The sequence below is a fragment of the Saimiri boliviensis genome, chromosome 2 (assembly GCF_048565385.1).
Source record: "Saimiri boliviensis isolate mSaiBol1 chromosome 2, mSaiBol1.pri, whole genome shotgun sequence".
Lineage (NCBI taxonomy): Eukaryota > Metazoa > Chordata > Mammalia > Primates > Cebidae > Saimiri > Saimiri boliviensis.
In genome coordinates this window covers 168,179,410-168,198,676 of record NC_133450.1, presented here as the reverse complement: position 1 = coordinate 168,198,676, position 19,267 = coordinate 168,179,410, and the positions used below count along the sequence as shown (strand labels likewise).

Below are 19,267 nucleotides of genomic sequence, written 5' to 3'. Positions count from 1 at the left end.
TTTAAGGAGCAGAGAGTTTAATAGGCAAGAAGGGGCAAAAAAGAAGGGAGAAGATGGAAGGAAGAAGCCAACCCTGTACAGAGTTGGGGGGGGGGCTCCAAAGCCAAAAGACGAGGTCCCCACGTGTGGTGGACCAGCCAGGTATATATGCAGAGGCTGGAGGAGGCTGTGTCTGATTTGTGTAGAGCTCAGGGACTTGGTTTGACCAGGCATGTCATTTACATGGGGGTGGGGGTGGGGAGGGGAATGGGGGTGAGGAAGGGGAGTTTGGGTGGGGGGTAGCTGGACCTCCCACCCTAACCTTATAATATGTAAATGTGGGGTGCTGTGATGTTCTGCTGTGGGGATATGTGGGGACGACTATGTTGCCAGAACATGTAAGGCAAGGGCAAGAAGGCGCACAAATCGCCATGTTGGGTGACCCGGTCTCTAATGGCTGCATTTGTATATCAAAGGTTGCTCGCCTGGCTCTAAGAGCCAGGGCTTTACCAGAAACTTTTCCAGAGATGCTTTAAAAGATGAAAACTTCCCAAGGACCCCTTTTCCTCTCTTTCTGCCTAAAATAATTTCTTTTTCTTGATGACTCCTACCACATCTCCCTGTGGTGATACCTCACTAACTGCTGTTAGGGGGTTTTGGGCAACAACTCTTTCTGGCTACTTCCTCCTAAAAAGGATCATTGAACGGGGAACAGCAGCTAGGCCTCCTCCTGGGGTTGATTTATGGGTCCTCGGAAGAATGGCGTGTCCATGTGTAGTTCAGTTTGTAGCACCATTTGGAGTTTGATTGCTTCTGGGCGAGAAGAAACAATTTGAGTTATAGTACTGAGTATACAGTGTCCAAATGTCAATACAAGACATATAACCAAGAGAGGATTTAATAAAGGGGTTAACCAATTCCATAAAGAAGACTGGAATTTATTAAAGAGGGATATGGCCACCCAGGGCTGAAGCTGGCATTTTCCCTGAGCCTGTTAACAATTTTGATTTGATTTTTAAGTACCGGTAGATTTTCCTTTACTTTACTAGGTGTTAATCCAAAAGCAGCATGTTTCATTTAAAAGTGCATCACTAAATCCAATAAAAAGTCCTAGCAGACTCAGTGATAGTAAAACTTTTATGCTTCCTTTTTGTCAGTAACGATTATCCTGGTTGTAAGGATAATTAAGTGAAATACAACAGCAATGGAAACTCTCTGTCCAATATTTAAGTTAGAAGGTGCTACTGTGTATAACCCTGTTGCAAATAGTAGAGTGGGGACAGCAATTCCCACAAGTGTGGTTTGGTAGATAATTTCCGTCTAAAATTTTACTTGCAAAGATATAGAATTCCCCTTTAGAGATCTATGAAGTTCCTTGGTTTTATTTTCCCAAACAAAGAAAATTCCTGGTTATGGGAACCTTACTCACTTTGATTACCTGGCAGAACTTGCAAGATAATTGCCCAGAACTAGCATATGGATTCACATTTTTACTTACTCATCCTTTTTTTCCCCCCAAGCTGCAGAAGATCACCACTTGATTCACAGGAATAAGCAAGGTTAGTCTAAAATGTAGGCAAAAACTTAAAAACAAGTAATGAGACTAAGATTTGATGACAAATGTATGATAAGCTTTGGAGCAAAATTTTTCTCTTCAGTCCTCATTTTTGGTAAAAGCTAATTATGAATAAACTTTAGTCTTATACTTGGCCTGATTATTTGCATAAAATGGATCAAGAATGGTTATTTTTACATAGGCCTTTTGGATTGGCTTTGATGAAGCTCTATTTCACAAGGAATTTAAGATAAGACTATTAAAGCGGCACCCAGCCACGGGTTTGTATCCTCGGGTGTTGGATGTTCCTCTTGTCTTGAGGTCCTAAGATAACCTTGGAACTTCCAGACCTGTTAGGAAGTGACATTCTTTACTGACTAAAGGTTAGAAACTCTGTGCGGGTACTGTGTAGACAAGGTATGGGGCCAGTTCTCCCCAGCAGGCTTTTCTTGGCTCTGTATGTCAAGCTTATTTACTTAAAAGGAAACACATCTTTCAGTCAAAGCCTTGATAAAATAATCAGTTTTCCAATTGTGTCCTGTTAACAAAGAGAAATTGATTCTTATTGCATGGATGCAAAAAATTACATTGCCATAAGAGTCTCCAAATTCTACGGGAACCAGGTGGAGGAAAATGAATATGCTCCAAATTTTGTTTACAGGAATATACCTTACTGAATTTTTAAAGGCTGTAAATAGTTTAAGTTTACTTAACTCTGAAAAACAAAACAAGGATTAGCAGTATTCCAAACAAAAGTCAAAAAGTTTGCTTTAACTTTCTGAGTGCAGTCCACTTAAAGTTTGGTTTGCTTGTTATTTGTGAACAGGTCAGTTTTTTAAAGAGTCCCATACATTCTTTCTCTGTTCCAATGTTACAATATTAAAAGCTATGAAAAGCCTGCATTTGAAAACACCTGTTAAAGTCCTTAATATAGCTTGATTATAAACTGTCTCTTGAGAAGGAACAAAGCAAGACAACAATAGTCTACGAATGTCAACATTTCCAGGACAGTTACATTTAAAAACATGACTGGCAAAGAAGTTTATTTTCCTGGTTTACAATAACTTTACCCCTAATTATGGTTGATAGTATTTACTTAGGCATTAGAAATTTAGAAATGCCATATAATTTTTGAACATATATTAGTATTCACTGAAATATAACTTAAGATTGGACATCATTTTGGCAAACTCATGTGACTAAATATGTCAAGTAATACTGCTTACCTCTTTTCTGAATGTTTCAGGGGCCCTCTGAACCATAAAAAAAGCCAGGAATCAGGAAGGATAATTTCCAGATTGCCATAAATTATTTTGCCAAAATGATGACTCAAAAGGCAAAAACTTTTTATTAGCCTTTACTATGACATGAAAATTCTGTTTACAGCTAAATTTTACCCTTGCATTAGTTTATTTGTTTAAATGAAACCTTATAGATTATTCCATTTTGTCTTAACCAATTTGACCATGAGGTGAAATCTTTGCAAACCTTTTTTAACCCTTTTACTAAAAGGCAGATTAGTGTCTTCAGACCTCCTTGCTGTGCTTTTATGTCAATGCTTAAATATGAAAAAACCATATAGATACTACGGGAGACGATGGTGTAGTGCTTCTACCATGCATTTCATCGCAAGGCAACCCAAAGCCAATTGGCTTATTTTGTAATCAGCTCATCCCTGATGGGAGTCTCATCTCCCAGTGGTGAGTGGGGATGTTTCCTTATTTTCCAGGTGGCTAAGAACATGCTTTTCTGATTTACAACTACTATTAGCCGTGCCTTACCTGTATTTTCTACCTAGTTATTACTCACCAAATCTCTCTCATAATGTGAAGTAGTTTTTGATACCCCCAAAACTCAAAATCGTCAGATGACACAATGCAGAACAGAACAGAGCCTTTGATTTTGAGAGGGATCATTTCCTTTTAATTCCTGGGGTTTTATGAGGAAAACAGAGATTTTTTTTTTCCCTGCAACGGGATCTGTAGCACCTCATCTGGTTTTCTCAAGGAGTCCCATGCTACCAGAAGTTATCTTAGAGCCTTTCATGCATGCAGTAAGAGTGGTAAGAAGAAAAATGGAGAAAAATAACTCAGTTGACTGAGAAGAAGAGAACCTTTCTTTGCCTTCCCTATTTTTCCTGTTCCCTTTTGGCCTACTATAGGAGACATTTTGCTTATCTTCAAAATTCTTTTCTGCTTGCAAAGCTGCCTATTTTGGCTTATAACAACTCTGTGAGATTGTTAGTATTATGCTTAACTTACTAATAAGAAAATTGACACTAAAAGGTTAAGTAACTTGTTCAGGGTCAAATAGCTGCTAGTAAGTGGTATGCTCAGGAGTGTAACTGTACTGTCAAATTCCATGTGGTTTACACCATATTGTAATGCTGGTCTCCTGGAACTTTCAGTCTGGGAGAGAGACTCACTTGTAAACTAATTACTAATACAAAATAATGGAATAAATATGCTAGTTGAGGGATGCCTAAGTTTGTTAAATCTGCTGTAACAGGATAAATAACTGGGTAATTCAGAAATAATAGAAATTTATTTCCATAAATAAATTTATACACAAATAAGCCATAACATTCTACCCTGTCCCTCCAGTTTATGTTCTTCTTACATACAAAATGCACTAATTCCATCTCAACAGCCCCCAAAGTTTTAACTTATTTCAGCATCTGTGCAAAATAAATAAATAAAGCCTAAAATCTCATTTAGTACATATTTATATACTAAATCAAGTATGGATGAGACTTCAGGTACAATTCATCCTGAAACAAATTTCCCCTCCAGCTGTGAGCATATAAAATCAAACAAGTTATATGCTTCTAAAATGCAATGATGGACAGGTATAGATCGGATAGACATTCCTCTTCCAAAAGGAAGAAATAGGAAAGAAGAAAGGGCAAACAACATTAAGTCTTGAGGCTTATGAGTAATCTACTTGACGCCATGTCCTGCCTTCTGGACGTGCTGGGGGGGCTAGGGTTGGGCCCCTGAGGCCCCAGGCAGTTCCACTTTTGTGGCTTTTCTGGGTACAGCCCATGCAACAGCTGTCAGAGTTGGCATCAGGTGCCTGAGGCTTTCCCAGATTGCACATTGGTGGTCTCTGGGGTGGCCCTGACCCTATGGATCTGCTGGGCATCGCCCTAGTTGAGACTGTCTGCAGCAGCCCTGCCCCTGAGGCAACTCTCTGCCTGAGGCCCGAGGCCCTCTGTGGCATCTCTTGAAATCTAGGTGGAAGTAGCTGTGCTTTCACAGCTCTTGCCCTCTGTACACCTGTAGAGTTCGTATTTGTGCCAAGGACTACCGCTTCTGTCCTCTAGATTGGTGGCTCAATCAGTTCCTGGGCCTGCTTAAGCCACAGCTGGGATGGCCAAGGGGGATTGCGTCAGAATGCAGGGAGCAGAGACTTGAAGCAGTGCTGGGCAGAGAGCCCACAGGTCCTTCCCTTGAAACCATTCTGCCCTGAAGGCCCTGGCATTCTGAACCTGTGATGGGAATGATAGCCTGATAGATGTCTAAAATACCTTCAGCATCATTTTTCCATTGTCTTTAAATGGCAACTGGTTCCTTTCTATTCATACTAATCTCTTTGTCAAATAGGCACTTGGCCACACCTTTTGCGGTCTCTCCTAAACATGCTTTTTTATTCTATATATGGCCAGGCTGAGAATTTTTCAAATCTTTAAGTTCTGATTCCCCTTTGATGATAAATTCTGGGTTTAGTTCATTTCTTTCTTCTAGTAGTTTACTATAAGAAGTCAAGAAAAACCATGCAACATGCTCAACACTTTGCTGAGTTATTTCTTCTACCACATATCCCAGCTCATTCCTGCTCAGTTCTGCCTTACCTAAAAGCATTAGAACACAGGCACAATTCAGCCAAGTTGTCACTTTATAACAAGAAGATCTTTCTTCAAGTTTACAATGAGATGTTCCTCATTTCCATCTAAGACCTCATCAGAAGGGCCTTTACTGTTTGTATGTCTACCAATGTATGACCACTTACGTAATGTCTAAGAAGACTGAGGCTCTGTCTATAGCACACCTCTTCTGAGCCCTCACTAGAATTGCCCTTTATGGTCTATTCACAGCAATATAGGCTTTTTCTAGCCTGCTCCTCCGAATTCTTCCAGTCTGTACCCATTACCCAGTTCTAAAACCAGTTCCACATTTTCAGGTATTTCAGTAGCTATCTCTGTCTTAGTCCATTTGTGCTGCAATGGTAAAATACCTGAGACTGGGCAATGTATAAATAATAGAAATTTATTTCTCACAGTTCTGCAGCCAGGAATTTCAAGACCAAGTTGCCAGCATGTTTTGTGTCTGGTGAGGGCTGCTCTCTGCTTTCAAGATGGTGCCTTGTTGATGTATCCTCCAGAGGAAACAAATGCTGTGTCCTCACACAGCAAAAGGAATGGAAGACGAATTCATTTCCTCAAGCCTTTTTATAAGGCACTAGTTCATTCATGAGAGTGATTAGAGGCTCACGAATTCAACCTCGTGATCCAATCACCACTAACAGCCCTGTTTCTTACTACTTCTTGTAATGGAGATTAAGTTTCAACATAAATTCGAGCAGAAACACAAACATTCAAACCATAGCAAGGGATAAGTAAAATTCAGAAACAATTAATTCCAACTGAAAAACTGGAGAAAGATCTAAGAATAGCATTTAAGGGTAGGAAAGACTCCAATTGCTGGAGAAAGCAGGAGAAAAGCATTCTAGATTGAAGATGCAACATGATCCGTGGAAGCGTGGTCAAGGACCAGTATATGGTCAGTGCATTGTGTGCAATTAGTGTTGGATTAATGTTGAAAGGCAGCAAAAGATGTTGAAAGGCGACCAGGTGCTGTGGCTTATGCTTGTAATCCTAGTACTTTGGGAGGCTGAGGAGGGCAAACTTGAAGTCAGGAGTTCAAGACCAGCCTGGCAAACATGATGAAACCTCGTCTCTACTAAAAATACAAAAATTAGCCTGTTATGATGGTGGGTGCCTGTAGTCCCAGTTGTTTAAGATTTTTGAAGAAGTGAATTAACTTATTTGATTTGTACTTGTTAAAAGATAACACTGGAGGTATGAAAAATCTAGATTAGCTCTCAGAGTTAGGGCTAACAGGAAGGATGCAATAATTTAAGGATGAAATTATGAAAGATAGGCCGGTAGCAATGGGAATGACACTTGGGCGTGGGATGTGGAGTATGGTCACTGCATAGGAAATTTTATAAGTAGAAACTCTGGGGCTTGGTGATGTGTTATATATGGGTGGAAAAGGAAGAACCGAAATTTGTCTCAAGGTTTCTAAGATTGATGACTGAGTATAGGAATTATCAAAGAAAGCACAGGTTGTTGGTAGAAGAGAGATGTAAAAATAAAACCAGGAACATATTTTGTGTTTTATACTCCCATTCTGTAGCACTCATGACTAGATTCACTATAATTGTAATAATTATATATTCTTTTTTTGCGTGTGTGTGTCGGAGTCTTGTTCTGTCGCTCAGGTTGGAATGCAATGGTATGATCTTGGCTCACTGCAATCTCCTCCTCCAGGATTCAAGCAGTTCTCCTGCCTCAGTCTCCTGAGTAGCTGGCATTACAGACACCCACCACCACACCCGACTAATTTTTGTATTTTTAGTAGAGACAGGGTTTTGCCATGTTGGCCAGGCTGGTCTTGAACTCCTGACCTCAAGTGATCCACCGGCCTCGGCCTCCCAAAGTGCTGGAATTACAGGCATGAACCCCCACACCTGGCCTGTGATAATTATACTCTTAAAATATAATATTAAATGAATAAAGAATTTCCATTTTTTGGCTCACACTCTCAATAGCTCCTGAATCATATGACAGAAGTATATTATAAATGACAGCTTTTGAAACTATCTTAAATGTGACTAGGTGATTGTGGGACATTCTCTTTGTTGGTTTTTTTTTTTTTTTTTTTGGTATTTCAAATTAATGGTACAGATATTTTTATTCCAGGTGGCAACAATCCATATCACTCCAGTGGATGACCAGCTTCCAAAGGAGGCTCCTGGAGTTTCTCGGCATTTGGTTGTCAAGGAAACTGAGGTGGCCTATATAACTAAGAAACATCTACATTTTATAGATACGGAATCATATGACAGGGAGCTGGTCTACACAATAACTACTCCTCCATTTTTCTCCTTCAGCCACAGGTATCTGAAAAGTCAGCATTTGGGCTACTAGTTCTAGGATTAAAAAGTTGAAAGTGTCAATATATGGCAATACATAGTACTGTGGTTCACTTGCTCCATTGGTCAGACATGAAGTAATACTCATTTAGGCATTTACTTTTCTCTCAAACTTACCTCCTGTCTCCCTTTGAAAGCTGTATTAGTTGGTAAGTGATCTGCAGCTTTTAGTGTCTTCAGCATTGGTAGGCTTAAAACAGTCTTTAATCCCCTTTTTGAAAGACAATGGTTATTTTTCTTTTTAGTACAATTTATTGAGATCTTCCTAACATTAATTTTGTGAATTACTGCCATAAAATGGTTACATTCTATGATTTCAATCCAGAAAAGTGGCATGAATATACCTTAGGCTGGTATCATATGCATGATAGCAAGAGAGCATTTTTAACATGAGTGTAACAATTCCCGTTCATGATGCCAAGCAAAAAACTGTCTACATTCCTTTTGCAGTCATGACAAGGATGACACTGATGACTCTGGACCTAATGCTAGAATCCCCATAAAGAGAAAATATAAAGATAGAGCACCTGGTTTCTTCTCACAATGAGGTCTTTCAGTTTTTGATTGTGGGCTATTGGATTTCATTTTTCTTATCTAAAAAAGAGCTGATGTGTTCTTCTGTATTTCATTTTAGACACTTGGATGCTGGGAAATTATTCATGGTGGACAGCATACCAAAGGTAGTCAAAAATCCTACGGCCCTGGAGCTGAGGTCATTCACTCAGGTATGAGGATATGCTAAAATGCTGACAAACGTGATGTAAATGTGCTATTAGAAGGTATGGCATGCCTAGTATTGTGCCCGAGAATGTTGGCCTTTGGTATCTGCCACAAAGTCTTGATGTCTTTATACTTCATGCTTGTATGTTTCCATTAAGAATGTGGCATCTATTTCAAAGTACTTGATCAAGTTAAATATGGTTTCATAATCTTTTCAGTAATTTTACAAAACAGACCCTTGTATTGTTTTGCCATCAGCAGGACTCTAAGTGTATACGTATTTATTCCACAAAATTCAATTTATCCAATATCTTACTGTATTAGTTTTCAAGGGCCAACAATAATATACCATGAACTGGGTAATTTAAAATAAACCACCAGGACATAAAGAAGTATGAGCTTTATTTTCTTGTAGTCCTGGAGGCTAGAAGTCTTAAATCAAGGTGTTCATGCTCCTTCTGAAACTCTGTAGGATAATTCTTCCTTGCTTCTATTAGGTTGGTGCCAAAGTTATTGCCGTTTTTGCCATTGAAGTAAATAAAGATAGAGCTTTTGGTAATCTTCAAAGTCGTGATGGTGGCATTTACATTTTCCAGTATCAATTAACATGATGATTCTTTTTGACCTATAAAAGCTTTTTATCCTTGCAAATCAACACCCACATGTCCATCTCAATTTACTTTGCAGCATGCTGTAAACTATATGAAAGTGGCCTACATGCCCCCTATGCAAGACATTGGCCCCCACTGCAGAGATATCCAGTTCACATTTTCCATCAGTAACCAACATGGCGGCACTTTGCATGGGATCTGCTTTAACATTACAGTCCTCCCAGTGGACAATCAAGTTCCTGAGGTATGTACAATGTTCTGTGTGGAGGATGAAAAGGAGGGAAAGAAAGTCTTGAAGACTTACTGGAAATGGTAACTTTCATTTAGGCTAGTTTTTTTAACTTACAAAAGAAATTTCCAGCTACAGTATGGTAAAAAAAGAAAAAAAAAGCAGGAGGAAGAGATTTTTTACTTCCCATGGGACTGTCTATGTAAAAGGTGAGATTTTCCAGTTACTAAATTTAACATTATTTTCAAAGCTTTATCAAATTCTTTTTCACTTCTTCTTTCTGCTAAGTTTCACATGTTGATCGGGGGAGGGGATTAAATTATGGGTCACTTAGCAACTGGAAGGGCTTATTTACCCTCACTGCAGCCCGACTCTGCTGCTCTGTAATCAAAATAAGCTCTTTAATTTTCCAAAATGAATTAAGATGGACCCTTCTGTTGTACTTTGTCTCACTGCCCCATGTTTATCAAAATCTTAAGGGACTTGAGTCTTTCATTAAAACCGAACTACAAAGGCATTGCTACCTTGTGTATTTTATTTGTGGAACTGTGATTTACACTGAGAGTTTGTCCCATACCTACTCAGTTCCCCTACCCACCTTCAGAGTGCTAGACGTAATTAGCATAGTCATTGTTGTTCTTGTTATTTCCCTTAAAAGCAGGAGGACAAAATAGCATTACCCATTCATTATGAACCAGAAAGGACGCAAGCCTACTCGTGCCTCATCCTTAAGGAAAGAGGTACCTTTCCAGGTGCCTACCTGGACTATAGCCTGCATTGGTGTTTTCTTTCCTGGTCACATCTCATCATCTCTATACCTGCCCAAGGTTGTGGGGCAGAGGTCTTACCTTGAGGGCCTAAAAAGATTGCCCAACTTGCAGAAGTTTTGATGGGAGTATTAGTCTGTTCTCACACTGCTAATAAAGACATACCTGAGACTTGGTAATTTACAAAGGAAAGAAGTTTAATAGATTCACAATTTCACACGGCTGGGGAGGCCTCACAACCATGGCAGAAGGTGGATGAGGAGGAAAGTCACGTCTCACATAGTGGCAGGCAAGAGAGTTTGTGCAAGGAACTCCCATTTATAAAACCGTCAGATCTTGTGAGACATTCACTACCATGAGAACAACATGGGGAAAACTGCCCCATGATTCAGTTATCTCCACCTGGACCTGCCCTTCAGATGTGGGGATTATTATAATTCAAGGTGAGATTTGGGTGGGGACACAACCAAACCACATCAATAGATCTAAACAATATATTAAAATAATGAATTGCCAACATTTAAAGGCCAGAAGATTTTCTTTCTTTTTTTTTTTGAGACGGAATTTCGCTCTTGTTACCCAGACCGGAGTGCAATGGCGCGATCTCAGCTCACCGCAACCTCCGCCTCCTGGGTTCAGGCAATTCTCCTGCCTCAGCCTCCTAAGTAGCTGGGATTACAGGCACACACTACCATGCCCAGCTAATGTTTTGTATTTTTAGTAGAGACGGGGTTTCACCGTGTTGACCAGGATGGTCTCAATCTCTTGACCTCATGATCCACCTGCCTCGGCCTCCCAAAGTGCTGGGATTACAGGCTTGAGCCACCGCGCCCGGCTGCCAGAAGATTTTCTATTAAGGCTGCTTCTTAGTTTGAGATTCTAGCAGCTCTAATAGAATTGAACCCGCACACCCGACAGCAGCTGTTGCATAGGGCATGCTCTCTAGCCCACCAAACCCCCACCCAACTCACCACACTTGTTTCTGTCACTGGCCTGACCTTCCACACCTATGGACTTGCCACCTTTGGTAGAAGACCTGCCAAAGGGCTCACACACAGGAATTTAAACTAACTGCATTCTTTGATACCTTTCCTATCAGGAACCCTATCATATTCCGAGTGATGAAATTGTTTAGAATGCCTATGGAGTTAGCTTGATTAGATTTTATTCAGACCACTCTGGATTTGGGCAAGAACTAAAAAGCTAATGACTAATGAGTGGGAAGAAATTAGCCTTATGCATTTTTTTTTTTGAAAGTTGCTGTAAAACATATACTTAAAAAATCATCGAATATAGCAAAGTATATTCCTTGAAACACTGGAAATTAAAGATTCCATATTGAAATGAATTCAATACAGCTCAGAAAAATGAGGTTGGCAAGCATGGACCTTCATTCAAAGACAACACTACTCTGAGTAAGAGCTCCCTCTGTTTTGCCTACAAACAGTGATAATGTAGGTTTAGCAAAGTGAAAGTAAGACTTGGGAGGGGGCAGGGTGGGGATAGCTGTAGGGAGAGAAGTCTGTTGTTTCTATTGGGTTTTTTGTTGTTGTTGTTGTTTGTTTTTGTGGTGGTAGTTGATTAAATAATAGAATAATAGTTTGCCTGTAGATCTACTAGGGCAGGGATCTACAGGCAAACAAGCAGGGTGAGCTGAGTAGGTAGGATGTAAAGTAAGGTAGGTAGGATGTAGTTGATTAAATAAGAGCAGGTAGCAGTCTCTGAACTGTAGGTCTCATAATTTCCATGACCCAAGGGGCTGGGCTTTTAGCACCATGAATGCCCCAGGTGGCTGTGGCCTGGAGTTGCTACCAACACTGTGCCCTGGTGTGCAGAAGGACAGAACCAGCTCTTGAGTGGGGGCTGCAGCTTCACTTGCTTCCTTCCCTTTCCTCTGCCAGTATGTTGTCATCCTCCTGTACCAGCTCTTTATTCAGGGATCATCCTCCCTTCTGGAAGCAGCAGCCGCTCTGAAAAGAGTAGGTGCTTCCTAAGAGAACTGCTGCATCTTCCCATGGGCAGAGCACTTACCCTAGACCACTGGGAAGGGCCTTCAGAGCTGGTGATTTGGTCACCCACTGTATCTGCTTGCTTTCACTTCCACATAGTTATATAAGCGTTGGGGAAATGATAGGTTAAACAAAATTAGCAGATTTTCCTCCTGCAGGATCTCAGAGCCTTGGATATGTTTATGTTCCTTATAAACCTCTATGGTGAGGGTAATGTATGTAACTTTTTTCAAGACTTATTTGACCATAGAACACTTCTTGCCCCCCTCCCAAAGGGATGATAAACTATCCCAAGCCATTCAACTTGCTTTTTACTTACAAATGAATTATTAGTCAGTTGAGCAGTGACTATTTTTCTGTTACAGCAAATTATCTTTGTGGTGCTAATATTTAAGACTAATGTTTGAATAAATCCATTTCGTCTGGAATCTTCAATTTGGCTGCATTATTTTCATTTCTAAAATATTCACTATGACTGAAGCTTTAAAGCTCCAATCCATTTCCCAAGACTTTAAGAATTTTTAGGATGAAAAGTAGATGAGACCTTTTCTTCAGGAGAATTTGACATAGATTTTGTTTATTTTTTAGACTAAGCTGTATGTGTATAGAACAGTGTTGGGAATGGACATGAGGATGAAAATTATTATTTTCTCAGTTTAGTAGCACGGGTAGTAATCGTTGCTCATTCCACTATACAGGCTATGAAATGAAAAGCAGATACTTTCAGGCTTATAGATCTGCCTTGCTTCTTTGTAACATATTAATGCTTAGAATTAGAAATAGTAAAAAAAAAAATTTCAGTCAAAATGTCTAGCCATGAACTTTCCTTTAACCACATTGTTGAAAAATTAGTTGGCATGTGAAGATAATACTGGAAATTTGGTTTTTTGTTCTTACTTTAAGTTCTGGGTTACATGTGCAGAATGTGCAGGTTTGTTACATGGGTATACATGTGCTATGGTGGTTTGCTGCATAGGGGAGGGATAGCATTAGGAGAAATACCTAACGTAGATGATGGAGTAAGGAATACTGAAAGTATTTTAGTGATGTAATGAACTGCGTCTTCAGGGGTCCCTCATGAAACAAGGCTTTGAATGTTTCCTTCCTTTCTTTCTAGGTATTCACCAACCCTCTGAAAGTGACTGAGGGAGGTCAATGTGTCATCAGCACAGAGCACATTCTGGTTTCTGATGCAGATACCAAGCTGAACAATATTGACCTCTCCCTGCAGAGACTGCCTCTGCACGGAAGGGTGGAGCTGAATGGATTTCCTCTAAATGCAGGAGGCACATTTTCTTGGGACGATCTCCATACCTTAAAAGTTAGGTTAGAACATTTCATGGCTTTTTAAATTTAAATATTTTGCTTCCTTATTTAGATCAGTTCAGAGTAAGAGAAAGAATTTTGTCCAATTCCTTCAGGGATACCAACATGTCACTTAACACACTCAACGAGTCAGTTGAAAATTACAAATGATCAATTTTTGCCTTTCTCTCCAGACATTTTCTTTTCATCTGGCTTGCTATACCAGTGGAGATAGTTTTATGTACATTTGAACGGCAAAATTTAATTGCCGTAAATATTAAATTTGCGGTAATTGCATGTATCACAAGAAGTAATAGTCAAACTAGATAAAGAGAGACTGAAATAATCTGTGAGGCTAATGTATATAACTGAACTTGTCTCCCAGGTAAATGAATTTCATGACCTGGAAACTCTGGGATAGAACTCTGTTGATCAATGTCCTTAATGTAATCCTATTCCATTCTACTAGGGTAGGGATCTACAGGCAAACAAGCAGGGTGAGCTGAGTAGGTAGGATGTAAAGCAATGCCTGAGTCTCCAACAGAGATGGCACAATCCCTGGCCTCATAGTCCTAGAGAAGTTGCCCTCACCTTTTAAGGTCTTTCATTTCCTCTACTTACTGCAGTTCTTTAAGCAACTTTTCTACAAAATTGAGTGAAACTTCTCTGGAAAACAGTGCAAACTATTCAAAAGCAATGGTCAGGTAGACCCACACACTAACTTCTCACTTGTAGATTTAAGCTATAAATGGGAGCACTGGCCCTTTAGATAAAGTATGATAGGAGATATTATACTTCAAATGCTTAGTTCTGCATTTGACCAGAAAGTTGGCCAGAAATTAAGGTTTGTGCATAAGAAGACCAGTTTGATCCTGACAGTTTTTAGTTCCATCATTGATTTACAGTCCACGATATCTTGATCTTTTCACTCACACTCCTATTCTTGTTTTAAAAAACTTTTTTTTTTTTTTTTTAGATTTCAACTCTCAGCTGTCAGAGTACTCTGTTTAGGTAATTCTTACTAAGGAGTGAATGATGGATAGAAAAAATAGTACCAATATTTGCTAGAAATATCTGTTCAAGAATACTGTTAGAGCTTGCAATTATGTTTTTTTTTTAAATTTAATCTTCATAATAATTAAGTCTGACAGGGTATCCATTCTTATATTTTAATTGAAGGACTAAGTACAAAGTGGTTGAGGAATTTGCCCAAGTTCGTTCAGCTAGTATATGGAGGGGTCAGGTTTTGAAAGAATATCTGCTTGACTCCAGTCATGCTTTGGATGTGTACTCTTAGGACCATTTCATCCTTTTAGGGATTTTAGCATACTGAAACAGAATTAGCGCATTATCACTCACCAATATACTTTTGATAAGAATTGCAGGGAGCATGGCAAAATAAAACATAGTGGGTAGTGCATGGGAGAAACGTGGAGGGTGGGGAGGATGTGGGACTTACCTGTCATAGGAAGAGAATCCCCAATCTGAGTTTGTACCCAGCCTATGGGTGAAACTAGTCCTCAGTAAAGTATCTTTCAGCTCTGATATTTTCCCAATAGTTAAAGATTATATATGGTTAATATATTATTTTTAACACAACTTTTATTTTCCATTCCTAGGACTTAAGTTTAAAATTTAGCTTAATTCACTTCAGCAGCTCTTTAGAACTTTCCAAGCATCACTGCAATGGGCTGGAGAACATGTGGAGAGCCTAGAATTAGACAATGCCTTCAAGAAACATGGCTGAGAATTAATGGAAGATAGGGCCAAGGCTAGACAAAGGAAAGGTATTTTTTAGGTCTGGGAGAGATTTAAGAATCTGTATAGATTGAGAGGAAGATAGCTAGTCAGTGGAAGAGGAAGAATGACAGTCAGAGGCAACACATAACTCATTGATCAAGGTTTTAGAGAATAGCTGAGTAGATTAGCCTTAGAAGTAGAAAAGGAGATTAAAAAAAAATCAAATCCACAGTGTACCACTTTTCATCAAATGCTCAGCCTGAGGGTCCCCTGGTCCTAGTCAATGTATTCTGCAAGTAGACAGACCTATAACAAATGGTTCCTGTTGTCACAGTGGCAATTGAAGGGCTGCTTTTTACTCTGAGGACACATTAGAAATGCATATAACACATTTTTTCCAGGGTGGAGCAATTTTGCATTCAAGGATATATGAGTAGTTAAATATGTGACTTCAGGATTATGCTGGTTTTGTTGTCGTTTTTGTTGTTTTTATTTATTTATTTATTTAGTGAACACATGGCCAGATCTTTGGAAGAGGTCATGTGTCATGCGTCCCAATTGACTCTCACACTGTTCCTAAGAGATTAGTGACAAATATTATTCCCACAGGTATCAACATGATGGATCTGAGGTTCTTCAGGATGACATACTCTTTGAGGTCACCGATGGCACAAATTCAGCAGTATTTGTTCTACATGTTGAGGTAGGCGAAAGTTTCCTCCCTGGGTTATTGTCTGTCTGTTGTGTGCTGCAATAACACAATACCACAGACTGCGTGATTTATAATAAACAGAAATGTATTTGGCTCATGACTCTGGAGGCTGGGAAGTCTAAGATTGGGTGGCTGCATCCAGTGAGGGCCTTCTTGCTGCATCACCCTATGATGGAAGGGCAAAAAAAGATCAAGAGGGAGCCAGAGACTGAACTCCCAACCTTTTATGATCAGCATTAATCCACTCATGAGGGTGGAGTCCTTGTGACCTGTAAACCTCCCACCTCCCAACACTGTTGCAATTTTCCAGTGCATGCTTTTTTGGGGACACATTAAAATCATAGCAGTCATATAGAAATAGAGCATCTGGCTGGAAATCTCTCAGGTCTTGACAGAACTTGAAACCCACAGCCTCTAAAGTGAGAAGTTACCTGCTTCCATCCTTGTATGTCTCAGGCCTGGCAATAGAGACCAAAGTTATAATGGTGAAATGGCCAACTGTAGTATTCTCTGTCTCCAATCTATTTAAAGACAGAATTACTCTGATGTCAAACATAGATATTTGATGTAAAAAGTAACTGATTCTATGTATAAATTATTCTAATATCTTTGAACTATAAAACTCAGAAATATTTATTTTACAGTAGTGCAGGTTAGACTAGTATCATTGGGGTTTCTCTGTTTACAGAAAAAGCCATGTATATGTGTGTGTGTATAATGCCTCTTTGTGAGTTCCTGTACCGTATAATCCTAGCATGAGTGTTTGAGATAATATTTCCCCCTTTTGACAAATGAAGAAAAATCTGCACATAAAATTTGAGTGCAGACCAGGTGTGGAGGCTGACACCTGTAATCCCAGCATGCTGGGAGGCCGAGGTAGGCCGATCACTTGAGGTCAGGAGTTCAAGATCACCCTGACCAATATGGTGAAACCCTGTCTCTACTGAAAATACAAGATTTAGCTGGGCGTGGTGGCTGGTGCCTGTAATCTCAGCTACTTGGGAGGCTGAGGCAGGAGAATCGCTTGAACCTGGGAGGCGGAGGTTACAGTGAGTTGAGATCACCCAACTGCACTCTAGCCTGGGCAACAGAGGGAGACAATCTCAAAAGAAAATAAGTTGAGTGCATGCCCAAGGGACTTACAGGAATCCCCTGAGTTTCTTTGTTGAGTGGCATGCAAGTCCAAGAGCACAACTCGTAGGGTTTTGCAGGTATTTATAGTTGGTGACAAAAGAAGGTCTGAAGAAAAATATACCATGTTCCCTGAAGAGCCACTAATTATTTTCATTGTACTAGTTTATTTCTTTTTCTGCTGGAATTTTTCAGAACTTTGTGATATGAAATCATTATTATATTGGTAATAATAATGTCTTTGTAAGGTATTTTAGTGACTAATAAAGAATGTTCAATGAAGAAGTTATCCCCATTTAATAGCTAAGGATATTTAGGTCCAAAAGTGTTTAATGACTTGCCCCAAATCATTGACTAAACAGAGTAGGCTTCGGTTGGTATCTCCATGCTTTGTTACCTAGGCCAGTGTTTTTGCCTCCTCACCCTGCCACACTCCTACATCACTAGGTGATTATAGTAGTTATACTGGCCAGCTGCTCCTTTGCACCTCTCTATGCCGGGAACAAGGCAGTCTCTTCCTTTCATTTTCCCACTTAGTCGTCATAATGGCCTTTGAGGTTTGGATAAAGAGCAGTATGATATTGCAGCTTCAAAAGGACAGTTTTCTTTGTTGGCAGACTTACAGACAGACAAAGCTTTTTCGAGTTGCTTTTCTTGTCTGAAAAGCAAATCTGTGAGGAGAAAACCCCAACCCTAAATGCTGCCCATGACAATAGGCAATGCATTTTGGGAAAATAATCTGTTTATTGTTTCTTTAAACACAAGAGTATGGTCTTTAAAAGCCAAACAGAGGCACAGCCAATTTTTGGACAAGTGTTTGTGATTTTTTTTTCCCAGAAGGAATATTCTTAATTCTATTGCCTTTGGACTTTATTATTCATTTGAAAGCTGAGGTTCTTTTGTGAACTGCTGCAAGATGGTCATCATTGAATTTGTTGGTGATATTCCTCAGAGTCAAAAACAATACGGGAGAGGGTCTTAAATGAATTCACTCAGCAGACTTGAACAAAGATGATTTTTCTTAAGCCATTAGAAAAGTAGAGACTACTGTAGGCTTTTTAAATATTTAATTAAATAACCAGCCTGGAGCTTTCATCCAATTTCTCTATCCATTAAAGCAAGTGTCCAAACGAGTTAATGTATATTTGTTTTAGAGTTGCTAGCCTGTTTAAATAACAGAGTAATCAGGATATATATGCATAGTTGCATTCACTCATTCATTTATTCAGCAAATATTTAATAAGTGCCTTCTCTATGCCAAGTCTTAGGCTAGATGTTCAGAATATGATGACGAATAAGACAAAGTCACTGTTCTTCTAAAGGTCACAGGCCAAGGATGAAGACAGGCATTAAACAGATTATCACCAAGATAATTAATTGATTAAAATTTAGATGGCACTCTACATAAATAGGATGCTAAAAGAGAGTCAATAATAGAAGCCCCTAAATTAGTTAAATAATCAAGGAAGCATTTCCTGAGGAATCCCTATGTAACCTGAAGGAGGAGTTAACCAAGCAAAGAGTTGGGAACCGAATTCCCTGGTGGGAGGAGAGATGGGCAGTGGGAAGAGAGATGGTGCAAAGACCCTGTGATGATGGGAAGGTGTGTTGGGATAAAACTGGAGTGGAGTGGCAAAGGCACCCCATAGCATGAGATAAAGTCAGAGAAATCCTAGCAGAATCAATGGGAAGCCACTGAAGGTCTCTGTAAGGCTGTGACTTAAAATCCACATGTTGAAAAGATCACTTTGGCTGAGCATTAGGGAAGAAGGTGTAGGGTTGACAGGATTCGCAGGACAGATGTGGCAAACTTGCAGCACGCACCAAGTTGTGGCTGTGAACTCAGAGGGGGATTGTCTTCACTCCCTTTTAGAAGATAGACTTTTCCAGAGTTCTACACGATCTTTTTAAATTTAGAGAGCCAGCGTGATCCCATGTTGCTTTTCTTTCCTTTTTACTTGGAGTTTTATTTTCGTGAGAGTGAGAGAAAAACATTTTGTCTAGTTGAAACCTGGCATTGATTGAATAGTTACAGAGTTTCATATTTAACTCAGACTCTTTGAAATGCAGCTGCTGCTTATTATAAGTCCAGAGAAACTTCCTGGGTGGCAGGAAGTTGAGGGTGGAAGAAAGCTTTGTAATCACCAAGTAATTTCAAACAAAAATAACTTTGATGCAGTAAATGTAAATGCCTCAGACCACAAGGACCAGAACTCTTCTGGAATGTGTAAATTTAATGAAAGAGGATAAGGGCTGTGGCGAAGAATGCCTTATATCACATTTATATTTT

At 39.5% G+C, this 19,267-nt stretch overlaps 1 protein-coding gene across 9 annotated transcripts in view; it reads left to right on the top strand.

Annotated features, from left to right (window-relative positions):
- The window catches only part of FREM1 (FRAS1 related extracellular matrix 1), a 171,709-nt gene that overhangs the window by 65,258 nt on the left and 87,184 nt on the right, over positions 1-19,267 (top strand). For 8 of the 9 annotated variants that reach the window (XM_074394856.1, XM_010338740.3, XM_074394857.1 and 5 more), the window contains 5 exons: positions 7,521-7,717; positions 8,388-8,478; positions 9,161-9,328; positions 13,207-13,415; positions 15,744-15,837. In XM_074394856.1, the coding sequence (XP_074250957.1) occupies positions 7,521-7,717; positions 8,388-8,478; positions 9,161-9,328; positions 13,207-13,415; positions 15,744-15,837 (759 nt within the window). Of the gene's footprint in view, positions 1-1,499; positions 4,503-7,520; positions 7,718-8,387; positions 8,479-9,160; positions 9,329-13,206; positions 13,416-15,743; positions 15,838-19,267 lie in introns of those variants that run through there. The other variant, XM_074394859.1, reaches the window with a different exon arrangement.